Source organism: Mobula birostris, chromosome 12 (genome assembly GCF_030028105.1).
Source record: "Mobula birostris isolate sMobBir1 chromosome 12, sMobBir1.hap1, whole genome shotgun sequence".
In the NCBI taxonomy this organism is placed as follows: Eukaryota; Metazoa; Chordata; class Chondrichthyes; order Myliobatiformes; family Myliobatidae; genus Mobula; species Mobula birostris.
Genome location: NC_092381.1, coordinates 2,798,946 through 2,815,473, shown reverse-complemented (window position 1 = coordinate 2,815,473; position 16,528 = coordinate 2,798,946). Strand labels below are relative to the sequence as shown.

At 46.0% G+C, this 16,528-nt stretch overlaps 1 protein-coding gene across 2 annotated transcripts in view; it reads right to left on the bottom strand.

Moving 5' to 3' along the window:
• The window catches only part of rnpc3 (RNA-binding region (RNP1, RRM) containing 3), a 65,107-nt gene that overhangs the window by 28,495 nt on the left and 20,084 nt on the right, over positions 1–16,528 (bottom strand). For both annotated transcript variants that reach the window (XM_072273250.1, XM_072273251.1), the window contains exons 6-8: positions 13,214–13,325; positions 12,216–12,284; positions 6,617–6,753 (exon numbers count right to left, since the gene is read on the bottom strand). In XM_072273250.1, the coding sequence (XP_072129351.1) occupies positions 6,617–6,753; positions 12,216–12,284; positions 13,214–13,325 (318 nt within the window). The remainder of the gene's footprint in view (positions 1–6,616; positions 6,754–12,215; positions 12,285–13,213; positions 13,326–16,528) is intronic.

The following is a 16,528-nucleotide window of genomic DNA, read 5'->3' as shown; positions in this document are numbered from 1 at the left end:
GCGTTAGACAGGGGAGTGGAGATGTGTGTGGGTAAACACTGTCTCAGGTCTCACTGAACGACAGTGATGTGCGTTAGACAGGGGAGTGGAGATGTGTGTGGGTAAACACTGTCTCAGGTCTCACTGAACGACAGTGATGTGCGTTAGACAGGGGAGTGGAGATGTGTGTGGGTAAACACTGTCTCAGGTCTCACTGAACGACAGTGATGTGCGTTAGACAGGGGAGTGGAGATGTGTGTGGGTAAACACTGTCTCAGGTCTCACTGAACGAGAGTGATGTGCGTTAGACAGGGGAGTGGAGATGTGTGTGGGTAAACACTGTCTCAGGTCTCACTGAACGAGAGTGATGTGCGTTAGACAGGGGAGTGGAGATGTGTGTGGGTAAACACTGTCTCAGGTCTCACTGAACGAGAGTGATGTGCGTTAGACAGGGGAGTGGAGATGTGTGTGGGTAAACACTGTCTCAGGTCTCACTGAACGACAGTGATGTGCGTTAGACAGGGGCGTGGAGATGTGTGTGGGTAAACACTGTCTCAGGTCTCACTGAACGACAGTGATGTGCGTTAGACAGGGGAGTGGAGATGTGTGTGGGTAAACACTGTCTCAGGTCTCACTGAACGACAGTGATGTGCGTTAGACAGGGGAGTGGAGATGTGTGTGGGTAAACACTGTCTCAGGTCTCACTGATTGGGATCCATGTGTCTGCTGGACAGGAGAGTAGAGCTGCAGCAATGAGACGATGATCTCCCGATCTCCCTAACTCCCTATCCAATCCTATCAACGAGGCGACTTCCCTACTACCTATCCTATCCAACACTATCAAGATGACATCCCTACCATCTACCCCAATTAATGAGACAACTTCCCTACCGGCTACCACATCCAACCTTATCAAGCAGACTTCCTTTCTTTCTTTTCAAATCTTTTTCTTGTTATATTATACAGAAAAAATAACATGAGTACATTGAAGTAACAACACTTACAATGTCTCAAAAAAGACATTATCTTAAAGATTGAAAAAAAATTTGTGATAACAAAAAAAACCTACTAAGCAGAAAGTGAGAAAAATAAAGGACCCATTAGGTGTACAACCCCGGAGTCATGTGTCATACAAAAAGCTTCCAAAAATAAACATCAAACCGCCAGGAAGAAAAGAAAATATACTAAAAAATTTACAATTAGATCATGGAAAAATTATATCAATTAGTTCAAATGATAATAACGAGCAAATGAGCCCCATCTTTTCTCAAAATCAAATAAAGGTTCAAAAGTTCGACTTCTAATTTTCTCCAAACTAAGACATAGCATCACTTGAGAGAACCATTGTGACAAAGTGGGAGCCGATGTATCCTTCCACTTCAACAAAATGGCCCTCCTAGCTATCAATGTAACAAATGCAATAACATGTTGGTCAGACACAGAAATACCATGAATATTTTGAGGAATTATTCCAAAAGCACTGTTAATTTATTAGGTTGTAGATTAATTTTAAGTGCTTTAGAAATTGTTGAAAAAAACCGACTTCCAGAACAGTTCCAATATAGAACAAGACCAAAACATATGTGTCAGTGTAGCTATCTCAGTTTTACATCTATCACAATGACTATCTTTTCTAATAAGATTTTAGAAAATCTCTCCTTTGTCAAATGATAACAATGTACAATTTTAAATTGAATCAATGAATGGCTAGCACAAATTGAAGAAGAGTTAACCAACTTCAAAATCCACATCCTTTCTACCAAGTCTCGCAGAAACACCTGTTGGCATTAGTGAAAGACTAATAACCCTCCGTATCCACCTAGCAAAGAAACGTTATGCCATGCTTCTCAGTGCCCATGCACCAACTTTGCCATCTGAGAATGGGGCCAAGGCATGCTTTTATCAGACACTGGATGAAGCTCTTTGCCGGATCCCTAAGAATGATAAGATCCTTTTGCTTGGGGACTTCAACGCTAGGGTGGGACAGAACAACAGGATATGGAGTGGAGTGCTAGGTAGGCGTGGTATTGGCAAGGTGAATGCAAACGGCATGAGGCTACTTACTCTTTGCTCTGAGCATTACCTTACCATAACCAACACCATCTTCCAGCAGAAGGCAAAATATAAGACCCTGTGGATGCACCCTCACTCTAAACTTTGGCACATGATTGACTTCATCATTGTGAGACGTAGTGACATCAAGGATGTTCTCTTCACCCGTGCCATGAGAGGCGCAGAGTGTTAGACTGATCACCGTATGATTGTGGCCAAGCCATATGAAAGTGTGTCCTCCCTTGCGGCTGCAAAAACCCAATAAAAAGCGACTAAATTGCAACCGCCTGAGAAACACAGAAGGAAGAAATGAGTTTCGACGCATCCTAGTTGAGCAACTAAGGGAGCTGGAACCTTGCCTGAGCTCAGAAAAGACCATGGAACAATAGTGGACCTGTATCAGCTCTGTGCTCCATGAGGTAGCAGCCCAATCCATCGGCTATAAGAGCAGGACAACACTCGCAACACGCTGGGGGAACTCAGCAGGTCTGGCAGCATCCGTGGAAACGATGAGTCGACGTTTCGAGCCAGAACCCTTCGTCAGGACTGAAGACGGAAGGGGCAGAGGTCCTATAAAGCAGGAACCACCAAGACTAGTTTGACGATAACTCAGACACCATCCACAACTTGCTTAAGGCCATGCACAAAGCACATTGGGGCAACTTTAGACAACCCTTCATCCACCAGCATCAGGCAGCATTGGCAGGCAGCTCAGAAGAAAGTGCAAAAGGCAGTACAGGCCATACAAAATGAGTGGTGGACTGAAAAGGCACATGAAATCCAGTCCTTTGCCGATAATAATGACATGCATAATCTTTACAATGCTGTCAAAACCATTTACGGCCCAATAAATCGATGTGTTACCCTCCTGAAAACAGCAGATGGTCGAACACTTCTGAAGAATCAGAATACCATTCTGCTGAGGTGGGCTGAGCATTTTAACACCCTGCTTAATCAGGACTTTGACGCAGACCCGACCATCCTGGACAAACTGCCTGAACTTCCTCCTATCCACAACCTCAGTCTACCACCGACCTTCCAGGAGGTTCTATCAGCTGTCCATTCCCTCAAGAACAACAAATCCCCTGGCACTGACAATGTCCCTGCTGAGTTACTGAAGAACGGAGGGTACATGTGTATGCGCACCCTCTACCAGTACATCACCAAGGCCTGGACTGATGAGAACATCCCACAGCAATGGAGAAATGCAAATATCGTTGTCATTTATAAGAACAAGGGTGACAAGGCCATCTGCGGTAATAGTAGGGGCATATCACTCCTTTCTGTTGCTGGAAAGGTCCTGGCTAAGGTGATGCTTCAGAGACTCATCAGCAACATCACCGAGTCAATGCTGCCTGAATCGCAGTATGGATTTAGGAAGAACAGAAGCACAATCGACATGATCTTCACAGCCCAGCAGCTTCAGGAAAAGTGACGGGAGCAACATCAGGACCTGTTTATGGCCTTTGTTGACCTCTCCAAAGCATTCGACACTATGGAAAGAGAGCTCTTATGCGATGTGCTCTTCAGGTTTGGCTGTCCCAATAAATTTGTTAACATCCTCCACCAGTTCCACAATGGGATGACTGCTCGGGTGACCATAGGAGGACAAGAGTCCGAGCCCTTCCTTGTACGCACAGGGGTGAGGCAGGGGTGTGTGCTAGCACCAGTGCTCGTTAACATCTTCCTCTTATGTGTTACCAAGCTTCTCCACAACGAGATTGAAGACAGCAGCAGTGTGGCAGTGGACGTCAGATTAGATGGCAACCTCTTTGACATCAGGAGGCTCCACGCAACCACCAAACTCCGTAGAGAGCAGGTCCTGGAGCTGCAGTATGCAGACGACTGTGCTCTTTGTGGCCCATACTCTGGAGGATCTTCAGACTGTCCTTACTGTGGCGGTGAGAGCGTACAGCAAGATGAGGCTGACTGTCAATACCAGGGGTTCCCAACCTTTTTTGCACTGCGGACCGGTTTAATATTGACAATATTCTTGCGGACTGGCCGACCCGGGGGGGGGGGGGGGGGGGAGGCTTGCCAACGAACAAGAGTAGCAGTCAAATGCGTTGTTTACCCAAAAGACTACAATGACCATGAAGTCTTGCGCGGGCACCAATGCACATGCGCATCGTGACCTGCCGATTCCGCCCCCCCCCCCCCCCAAAGCAAATCCTTTTTGCCGATTCTGTTCGTGGGGGTGGGTGTTAATCATGACCGGAATATAGGTGATAAGTGGGTAATACACTCAATTTTGTTTCTAAAAGGGTTTATCTAACGAATTTAATATTAAACACACAGCGCATATTTTTCTCGCGTGGATATAATGATAAGTCAATTATCAGGGGAGCTTGAAGTGTTGAACGAACTTCCAGTAGAAGTGGTATAGGCAGGTTCGATGTGATCATTTAAAGAAAAATTGGACAGGTATATGGACAGGAAAGGAATGGAGGGTTATGGGCTGAGTGCAGGTCGGCAGGACTAGGTGAGAGTAGCGTTCGGCACGGACTAAAAGGGCCGAGATGGCCTGTCCATGCTGAAATTGTTATATGGTTATATAGGTCACTTATAAGTCAATAGCATCATAACATTTCAAGTAATATTTGGATATTAAATGCACAGCACATATTTTCCCCGTATGAATATATAAAATCATTGCAACACACCAATATCGCTGAATCAGTGGGAGCCCTGGGCTTGTTTCCCTGCAACAACACGGTCCTATCGAGGGGTGATGGGCGACAGCGATACTCGAAGGGGGTTCCTGATGTCCAGTCTATTCCGCAGTTTAGTTTTCGTTGCATTCATTGCAGAAAACTCCGCTTCGCAGAAAAATGTTGGAAATGAAAGCAACATTTTCAGTGCTTTCGTGGCTATCTCAGGATATTCAGCCTTGACTTTGATCCAGAATGCTGGCAGAGATGTTATGTCAAACATACTTTTCAGCCCGTCGTCATTTGCAAGCTCGAGGAGTTGATCGCCTTCCCGCCCTGACACGGATGACGCGCGGGTCATGACCTCGTACACGTAATGGCTGATCAGTGGCCGTGACAGGGAATGAGGAAAGGTGCAGCTGACCAAATCATATCGCTTCCTCGCGGCCCGGTGGTTGGGGACTGCTGGTCAATACCACCGAGACAGAAGTGGTTTGCCAATGGAGTACCAGTGTCCCACCCACTCTACCTGCCTTCACTGTTGGTGATGAAAAGCTGTCAGTAATGCCATCTTTCAAATATCTGGGGAGCATTCTCTCTGAGGATAGCGGCATTGACAACGACATCCAGAGGCACATTAAACAGGCATCAGCTGCCTTTGGGAGACTTCAGCGTAGAGTCTTTCAGAACAGGAGCCTTCGTCCCTTCACAAAGGTCGCCGTATACCAAGCGGTCTGTGTCACCACCCTCCTTTATAGCTGTGAAGCTTGGGTAACCTACAGCCGTCACATCAAGTCCTTGGAGCGCTTCCACATAAGCTGCCTCCAGCACATCCTGGGAATTACCTGGCGTGAGCGGGTGCCTCACACTGAAATTCTTGTAAAAACCAAATGCAGGAGTATTGAAGCCATGATCGCCCAGCGCCAGCTGCAGTGGCTGGGGCACGTGATAAGGATGCTCCCATGTCGGCCACCCTGCAGAGTGTTATACGGTCAACTACATCATGGTTGACTCTCAGCTGGAGGGCCAAAGAAGCGCTATAAGGATCAGATGAAGAAGGCTTTAAGGAAGTGCAAGATCAGACCCGAGGACCTGGAGGATGTTGCTGCTGACCGTTCCGCTTGGCGAGAGCTGTGTAGGGACGGGGTTCGTATTCTGGAGATGGAAAGAACAACCAGAAGACAGCAGAAGGGAGTCAGGAGAAATGCAGCTATGATTGCCACCACTACTACATATACATGTCCCACCCGCAATAGAGCTTGTGAGTCCAAGACAGGACTGTATAGTCATCAAAGGTCTCACCGTTAAAGGACTGGACGTCGTCATCGGATTTCAACAGACAACCAAAGACCATCTGCCCAATCGAACCCTATCATTGAGACGACTTCCCTACTACACACCCTATTCAACCCTATTGAGACAATGTCCACACAGCATCATTTACCATGTACCCCATCCGAAGCTTTTCAGACAACTTCCCTATGACTTACCCCATCCAACACTATCATGATGACTACTTCCCTACAACCTACTCTATCCAACACCATCATGACCACAGTTTCCCTCTAACCCCATCTATGAGAAGAGTTCCCTAACACCTACCCTATCCAAACATTATCAACAAGACAACATCCCTCCTATCTACCCTATCCAACCCTATCAACGAGATGATTTCCCTCCTACCCACCCGATCCAACCGTATCAATAAAATGACTTCCTTACTACCTACCCTATCATCGAGATGACTTACCTACTATATACCGTGTAACTCCATGATTTCGTTTAGTTCTATCAAGTTTCCCTTTAGCCTCTTATAAGCACAAAGACAACTAACCCTGCTTATTCAGCCTCTGACACACTCCTGACAGGGAATGTTCCAGCGTAACAGGCCCTTGGCCACTGGACATGCAGTCCACACAGCATCATTTACGCACCTTTCCTTGTCTTCTTCGCTCCCACTCTCATACTCTGACTCCTCCTCACTGGAAACATCCATCTCCTCCTCGGAAATTGGGGGTTCCTCCGGAGGTAGGGGAGGCATGGGTGGAGGCGTGGGGAAGTATTCCTCATACTGGAAAAGATAATTACACAACATTTAATTAATCAGCAAGTTCAAACAGTGGGAGAACCAGTGCTTGAGCACTGATGAACTTTTGCAGCCTGACACACTTAGGAAAATGGCAGTTCATCCAAACAGACTTCCAGAAGCTTCAACACTCTTCTCACAGCAACAATCAGTCATTCTTGGGTCTGAACACATGGTACATTTCAGGTCCTTTGGCCCAGGATGTTGGCCCGTGCAAGTTGATCAGGTGATTCAGAAGACGTTTGGTGTGTTGGCCTTCATTTGTTGGGAGATTGAGAATGTCTTACGAGGATAGGTTGTGAGAGCTTAGGCTTTTCACTTTGGAATGAAGGAGGATAGGAGAAGACTTGATAGAGTTGAACAAGATAAGAGGCATTGATATATTGGGCAGCCAGAGACATTTTCCCAGGGCTGAGAGGGCTGAAATGGCTAATACAAAGGGGCATAATTTTAAACTGATTGATGGATAGGGAGGATGTCAGAAGTAGAACACACTGTCAGGATGGAGGTAGAGGCTGATAGGTTTGGGACATTTACAAGGCTCTTAGAAAGTCACATGGATGATGGAAAAATGAAGGGCTATGTGGGTGGGAAGGGCAGATCGATCATAGAGTTGATTAAAGGGTCAGTACAACACTCTTGGCCAAAGGGTCTGTATTGCGTTCTACATAAATGTTGGAAGTTCAGAAGGAATGTGCAGGATTCACAAAAGGTTAACAGGTAGTCCAGTATGTGGCATATTGGCCTTTAGAGAGATCAGTTTGGTGTTGAAGAATATGGAGCTATTATTCCCAGATGTCCATGGATGCTGCCAGGCTTGCTGAGATTCTCCAGGATTGTGTGTGTGTTGCCCATATCCCTCTGCTCATTAACACTGTTAAGGGTAAAGGTCTTGTTGTTAACAGTGTACTGTCTCTCTACATTTGACTTACCAAGGTGCAACCCTTCACATTTGCCTGGGTTAAACTCCATCTGCCATTTCTCCATCCATATCTGCAGCTGGTCTACATGATACTGTATTCATTGCCAGTTTTCTATGCTATCCACAACACCACCAACCTTCAAACTTACTTACTTCCATGAAGTTTAGAAAACTATTGCGTAACATGATCTTGAGAGGCATTGACAGGGATGCTACGATACTACGATGCTACGAGAGTCTGAAACCAGGGGACATAAGTATACAACTGGGGGTGGGTGTCATTTAAACCCAAGATAGATAAAAATCCTTTCTGACATGGCGGTGAATGTCTGGAATTAGCAGAGCTGTGGGTGCTGAATTAGAAGGACAAGGTTAAGGGACAGAAATGTTTGAAAGACTAGGGTACTGAGGCGATGGGCAACTGGCACAGAAGGGGAGATGAGGCCTGAGGCAGATTAGCCAGAGTTACATTGAACTATGGGAATTGACAGCTGTATGGCCAAGTTTGCAGATGATTCAAAGAAAGATGGAGGGACAGGTAGTGTTGAGGAAGCAGAGAGGCTACAGAAGGATTTAGACAGATTAGGAGAATGGGTGAAGCATCTGGAGTGTTGGGAAGTGTATGGTCATGGCCTTTGGTTGAAGAAATAAAAGTGTAGACTATTTTCTAAATTGAGAGAAAATTCAAAATCGGAGGTAAAAAGAGACTTGGGAGTCCTTGAGCAGGAGTCCATGGAAGTTAATTTGCAGGTTGAGTCTGTGGTAAGGAAGGCAAATGCGATGTTAGCATTCACTCGAGAGGACTTGAATATAAAAGCAAGGATGTAATGTTGAGGCTTTATAAATCACTGGTGAGGCTTGTGGCAAGAGTACTGTGAGTTTTTGGATCCTTATTTAAGAAAAGATGTGCTGACATCGGAAAAGGTTTAAAGGAAGTTCACGAAAATGATTCTGGATTGAAAGGCTTGTCATATGAGGAGCGTTTGAAGGCTTTAAGTCTGCACTCACTGGAATTCATAAGGATGGGGGGAGGGATCTCATTGAAACCTACTGAAATGTTGAAAGACCTCGATAAAGTGGATGTGGAGAGGATGTTGAGATAAGCTGAGATACCCAGAGGGCACCTCCTCCAGAACGTAATTTACCTTTGGATGGCCTAACCTGGGGTCTACAATGCATTCCCTCGCCCAAGGCATGGGAGTGCACTGGAACACCCCAAAAAGGTGTACATGCCTAAAGGGGCAATTAGCTCAGCCACCTGACTGTGGAACTGTACCCTCAAACACAGACTGTCGTAGACCCTGGTGAACCAGGTGTGTTCAGTAACAAGCTGGCTGCGTGCCATGCTCCTCCTGTCAGTGCTGTTGTCCAGTGTTTGTTCGGTGGAAGACAAGCTAAATTACGCACATCTCTGGCTGCACAAGTGAGTGAGAAGGAACTACTTGCGGAACCTGACTTCAGGACAACATCTCACGCACCATCAATATTCAGGCCATGACACTCAGGGACTTGGACTAGAATTTTTGTACATTAGTTTGGTCATGTATGTTTTTCTGCTGTATGTTCGGTATGAACTGTGTGTGGCTGTTAGCTCTGTGGTTTGTACCTTGGCCCCAGAGAAACGTTATCTAGTTTGACTGTATTCATTCATATGGTTGGATGACAATTAAATCTGAACTTGAATCTGATAATATCATAACTTGGAACTTGGAAGCATAAATTGGAAACAGATGTTCTCAGGGAAATGTATGGAAGAAGTGTGGCAAATGTTCAGGGGATATTTGCATGGAGTTCTGCATAGGTACATTCCAATGAGACATGGGAAAGGATAGCAGGGTACAGGAACCGCGGTGTACAAAGACTGTTGTAAATCTAGTCAAGAAGAAAAAGAGAGCTTACGAAAGGTTCAAAAAATTAGGTAATGATAGAGATCTAGAAGATTATAAGGCCAGCAGGAATGAGCTTAAGATTGAAATAAGGAGAGCCAGAAGGGGCCAAGAGAAGGCCTTGGCGGACAGGATTAAGGAAAACCGCAAGGCATTCTACAAGTATGTGAAGAGCAAGAGGATAAGACATGAGAGAATAGGACCAATCAAGTGTGACAGTAGAAATGTGTGTATGGAACCAGAGGAAATGGCAGAGGTACTTAATAAATACTTTGATTCAGTATTCAATACGGAAAATAATCTTGGAGATTGCAGGGATGACTTGCAGCAGACTAAAAAGCTTGAGCATGTAGATATTAAGGAAGAGGATGTGCTGGAACTTTTGGAAAGCATCAAGTTGGATAAGTCACTGGGACCGGATGAGATGTACCCCAGGCTACTGTGGGAGGCGAGGGAGGAGATTGCTGAGCCTCTGATGATGATCTTTGCATCATCAATGAGGACGGGAGAGGTTCCAGAAGATTGGAGGGTTGCGGATGTTGTTCCCTTATTCAAGAAAGGGAGTAAGGATAGCCCAGGAAATTATAGACCAGTGAGTCTTACTTCAGTGGTTGGTAAGCTGATGGAGAAGATCCTGAGAAGCAGGATTTATGAACATTTGGAGAGGCATACTATGACTAGGAATAGTCAGCATGGCTTTGTCAAAAGCAGGTTGTGCCTTACGAGCCTGATTGAATTTTTTGAGTATGGGATTAAACACATTGATGAAGGAAGAACAGTAGATGTAGTGTATATGGATTTCAGCAAGGCATTTGATAGGGTACCCCATGCAAGGCTTATCGAGAAAGTAAGGAGGCATGGGATCCAAGGGGACATTGCTTTGTGGATCCAGAACTGGCTTGCCCAGAGGGCAAAGAGTAGTTGCAGTCAGGTCATATTCTGCATGGAAGCCGGTGACCAGTGGTGTACCTCAGGGATCTGTTCTGGGACCGCTGCTCTTTGTGATTTTGTGACCTGGATGAGGAAGTGGAGGGATGGGTTAGTAAGTTTGCTGTTGACACAAAGGTTGGAGGTGTTGTGGATAGTGTGGAGGGCTGTCAGAGGTTACAGCGGGACATTGATAGGATGCAAAACTGGGCTGAGAAGTGGCAGATGGAGTTCAGCCCAGATAAGCGTGAGGTGGTTCATTTTGGTAAGTCAAATATGATGGCAGAATATAGCATTAATGGTAAGACTCTTGGCAGTGTGGAGGATCAGAGGGATCTTGGGGTCCGAGTCCATAGGACACTCAATGCTGCTATGCAAGTTGACTCTATGGTTAAGAAGGAATACGGTGCATTGGCCTTCATCAATTGTGGGATTGAGTTTAAGAGCCGAGAGGTAATGTTGCAGCTATATAGGACCCTGGTCAGATATCACTTGGAGTACTGTGATCAGTTCTGGTCATCTCACTACAGGAAGGATGTGGAAACCATAGAAAGGTGCAGAGGAAATTTACAAGGATGTTGCCTGGATTGGGGAGCGTGCCTTATGAGAATAGAATATGAGAACTCGGCCTTTTCTCCTTGGAGCAACAGAGGATGAGAAGTGACCAGATAGAGGTGTACAAGATAATGAGGGGCATTGATCGTGTGGATAGTCAGAGGCTTTTTCCCAGGGCTGAAATGGCGAGCACGACAGAGCATAGTTTTAAGGTGCTTGGAAGTAGGTACAATGGAGATGTCAGGGGTAAGTTTTTTTTAAACGGAGAGAGTGGTGAGTGCGTGGAATGGGCTGCTGGCGACGGTGGTGGAGGTAGAAACCATAGGGTCTTTTAAGAGACTCCTGGATGGATACCTGGAGCTCAGAAAAATAGAGGGCTATGGGTAAGCCTAGGTAGTTCTAAGGTAAGGACATGTTTGGACAGCTTTGTGGGCCGAAGGACCTGTATTGTGCTGTATGTTTCTATGATGGTCACCATGGAGCAGGCTGTTGTTCACAATTTACTAAATTAACTGGATTTGAACTCATGGTTCTGCTGGTTCAGCGGAGTCATAGAGTCAAACAGCACAGAGACAGGACTTTTGACCCATTGAGTGCATGCTGACCATCAACTATCCATTGACACCAATCCTACATTGATCTGATTTCCCTCCAGATTCCACCCCTCACCCACACACTGGTGACCAAGTAACCACCAACCCGTACGTCCTTGGGATGTGTAAGGGAACAGGAACAGCCAGCAGGGAAACCCACAAGTCACATGGAGAACGTACGAACTGCACACGGACAGCCCCATAAGTGGTGATGGAAGCTGGGTCTCGGGAGCCTTGAGGTAGCATCTCTACTCACTGGGCCACCGGTGCAGAGATTTCACCGTCCCACCTGCTGCTAGGTTTGGATGATGTGAGTAGTGGAGGTTGACAGCCAACTGCTGCTCCTGTCCCTCATCTCTCTTTTGTGGATGCCTGAAGAACATGCTGCTCCCCCAGGGGCCATCCCAAACCCCAATACACCCCACATTTCCTCACCACACCCCACTCCGCTCTGAGGGGAGTGTCACCATGTAAACGCAACTCTGAGATCCCCCCTCTCTGCAGGGTGTACATGAGGCTGAGGGCAAAATGGGAAAACTGCTGATTGCTGTAAGCTCTCATTACCATTGGAGGACGAGCAGTGATGGGACCAAATGGAGACGGTAAATTCATCTTGTTCATTAGGTGCAGAACCTGTAAAAACACAGGGAAAGTGTTGGTTATTTAGCACTTTGATCACCTTGTGACTTCCTGAAGCATTTTACAGCCAATTCATCAGGCAGTGTAACATTCAATGTACTGTATATATACAAAATAAATTAGTGAGGTAGTGTTCATGGGTTCATTGACCGCACAGAAACTGACGGCAGAGGGAAGACGCTGTTCCTAAAACGTTAAGCATGTGTCTTTAGGTATCTTTACCTCCTCGCTGATGGTGCCAATGAGAAGAAGGCATGTCCTAAGTGATGTGGGGTCCTGGGTGATGGATGTTGCCTTTTTTGAGGCATCACCATTTGAAGGTGTCTTCAACGCTGGGGAGGCTAGTGCCCACGATGGAGCTGACTGAGTTTAGGGCCACTCACAGGTCAGAAGAGAGTAATAAAAAAGGTAAATGCAACGTTACCATTCATTTCAGAGGACTGGAATATAACAGCAAGGCTGTAATGCTGAGGCTTCATAAGGCATTGGTCAGACCACATCTGGAATACTGTGAGCAGTTTTGGGCCCCTTATCCAAAAGAATTGCTGGCATTGGAAAGGGTACGAGCAGGTTTACAAGACTGATCCTGGAAATTAAAGGGTTAATGTACAAGGCCTGTGCTCACTTGAATTTAGAAGGATGAGGGGGAATCACATTGAAACCTACCAAATAATAAAAGGCCAAGCCATTGAGTACATTGAAAGTGCAGATTGATAGGTTCTTGATTAGTCAGAGCATCAAGGTTACGGGGAGAAGGCAGGAGAATGGGGTTGAGAGGGTTAATAAACCAGGCAAGATGGATTGGAGCAGGTTTGATGGGCCGCGTGGTTTAATTCTGTTCCTACGTCTCTATATCTTATATCGATCAAACTGCTGAGACACTGCGCAGCTGAGGGCTGGAAGAGGGTTTGAAAATAAATTACCTGCACGTAGAACTTGGGCACGCTTGCCATGGCGTTGGCAATGTTGGCAAGGATGACGCTGGTTGGCGGTGGGTACAGGTACTTCAGACACGGGTTCGGAGGGTAGGTCAGTCTGCAACACGGAATGGGACAAAGCTGGTCAGGCCGAGACAATCGATATCACACACTCAGGACAGACACTTGTACCAGCAGCCTGACCGATGTCTAAACCAGTCAGAACAGGACAACTGGCCAAAGAGCAGTGAATGGGATGCACTGTAAATTCATCTGTCTCATCTGCTATCAGTCCCACTTTAACCTGTGTGGCTGGCTGTCTGGCGTGGCAAGCTATGATGATGACCTGTGCTAACAGTTAAACATTACCTTTATTCGTCACATATTCAGTGAAATGTGCCTTTTGCATTAACAACCAACACCCAAGGATGTTCTGGAGGCAGCCTACAAGCATCACCATGCATTCCAGTGCCAACAGAGCACGGCTACAATGTTCAGCAGAGCAACAACAGTGAGGCCATCTGTTGATCAGGATCGACAATGGATGTTGTGTCCTAGCTACTTACGTGATACGGAAGCCAGGGCAGTATAGAACATACAAAAGTACAGCACAGTACAGGCCCTTCGGCCCACGATGTTGTGCCGACCCTCAAACCCTGCCTCCCATATAAGACCCCACCTTAAATTCCTCCATATACCTGTCTAGTAGTCTCTTAAATTTCACTAGTGTATCTGCCTCCACCACTGACTCAGGCAGTGCATTCCACGCACCAACCACTCTCTGAGTAAAAAACCTTCCTCTAATATCCCCCTTGAACTTCCCACCCCTTACCTTAAAGCCATGTCCTCTTGTATTGAGCAGTGGTGCCCTGGGGAAGAGGCGCTGGCTATCCACTCTATCTATTCCTCTTAATATCTGGTACACCTCTATCATGTCTCCTCTCATCCTCCTTCTCTCCAAAGACTAAAGCCCTAGCTCCCTTAACCTCTGATCATAATGCATACTCTCTAAACCAGGCAGCATCCTGGTAAATCTCCTCTGTACCCTTTCCAATGCTTCCACATCCTTCCTATAGTGAGACGACCAGAACTGGACATAGTACTCCAAGTGTGGCGTAACCAGAGTTTTATAGAGCTGCATCATTACCTCGTGACTCTTAAACTCTATCCCTCGACTTATGAAAGCTAACACCCCATAAGCTTTCTTAACTACCCGATCCACCTGTGAGGCAACTTTCAGGGATCTGTGGACATGTACCCCCAGATCCTTCTGCTCCTCCACACTTCTAAGTATCCTACCAAGTATGATATGGGGAGCAAGCTGTTGACAATACAGCAGGCTTCCCCGCTCCAGGCAGCTGATGAATCCAAAGGAATGGCAGAGACTGATACAGCTTGGCACTGGTGGCATTACGGGAGTTTCCAGTCAGCGTTGAACTCAACTCAAACTCCAGATCTTTCCTTGGGGTTTATTCCCGAAGTGAGTAGAGGCAAGGCAGTGGAGGTTTGAGATCAGAGTTTTCTTTCCCTTAGATGAGCTGCCAACCATGGCTGACGAGTCCCATCAGCCCAGAACAGTACACAACAAGCCACAAAAAGAGTGTCCATTTCTCTCTCTCACCCACACACGTATATAGTACTGTGCAAAAGTCTTAGGCCTGCGATTTTTGATATAAATTTTGTTTTAGATGTTTATTTTATGTCTTCTGGAATTTTTTTTTATAGGCATCTGTTAGTTTCGTGAGACCATGGATTTGTGCCTTGGAAGGTTTCCAGGGCGCAGGCCTGGGTAAGGTTGTATGGAAGAACGGCAGTTGCCCAAACTGCAAGTCTCCCCTCTTTATGCCACCGATGTTGTCCAAGGGAAAGGCACTGGGACCGATACAGCCTGGCACCGGTGTTGTCACAAAGCAATGTGTGGTTAAGTGCCTTGCTCAAGGACACAACACGTTGCCTCAACTGAGGCTCGAACTAGTGACCTTCAGATCACTAGATGAGCACCTTAGCCACTTGGAATATGGCGTCAGTAGAAAAGAGCAAATTTTAGATTTCCATTTTCCAAAAAAGTTAAATGTTAAAGATAAATGTTTGCATACACAAAGATAACAAACAGGTGCTATTAATCATGACATAATGAGTTGAATGAACTAAACTGATTAACTGAAACAGAAACCGGCGGAGAAGGAATCAAACCGGGTGAGGGACAACCAAACTGAAAGGTGAGGGTGTGGCAGAAGTGATAGTCCAACCTTCAATTCATCAATAATTACACCATGACAAGAGTCAGCAGAGCAACAAGACACATCCTAGAAGACACTAGACCCTAGAATACTACAGCACAGTACAGGCCCTTCGGCGCTCAATGTTGTGCTGACTGCATCAGCAAGGTCTCTCTCAAGGAGACATTTTGCAGCGGACAGAAGTTTTAAGATGTGTTGTCCATGCTCTTCTGAAGAAGCACCGAGGATGAGGACCAGAAACACACTGGCTGGCCACAGAAACTGAGTGCAACACACGAGAGATAATCAAACCGACATCCCTTCTAAATCAGAAGTAGTCCAGCACTGCTATCAGCTCAGAACTCACAGAAACACTGGAACCCAAATACAGCTCTCTACAGTCTGGAGAAGTCTTGTCAGAAGTGGTCTTCATTGAAGAGTTGCTGCCAAAAAGTCATTCCTGTGAAGTGAAAACAAAGCCAAGAGACTTGCGAACACACAAAAATACAAGGACTGGGGTGCTAAACAATGGCAGCAAGTGCTCTGGACTGATGAGTCAAAATACGAAATTTTTAATTTAAGCAGCAAGCAATTTGTCTGTAGAAGAACTAGAGAGCACTGCATGGATGAGTGTCTGCAGCCAACATTGAAGCACAGAGGAGGTTCCCAGCAGGTTTGAGACTACATTTCTGCAAATGGAGAAGGTGACCTGGTCAGAATTAATGGAATCCTCAATGCCGAAAAGTACAAGCAGATTTCCATCCATCACACAATACCATCAGGGAAGTGTCTGATCAGTCCCAACTTCATTCTGCAGCAGGACAATGATCCGAAACACACAGCCGAGGTCATAAAGAACTACCTTCAGCAAAAGGAAGAACAAGCAGTTAATATGTCCTCCACAGAGCAGGGAGACAGCCAAAGTCTGCAGAGGAACTGTGGCAAGTTCTCCAAGGTGCTTTGAACAACCTACCAGCCGATTTCCTTATAAAACAGCACAACGGTGTACCTGAGAGAACTGATGCAGCTTTCAAGGCAAAGGGTGGTCACACCAAATATTGATTTGATTTAGTTTTTTTTTAAACTGTTTACTGCTCTTGAA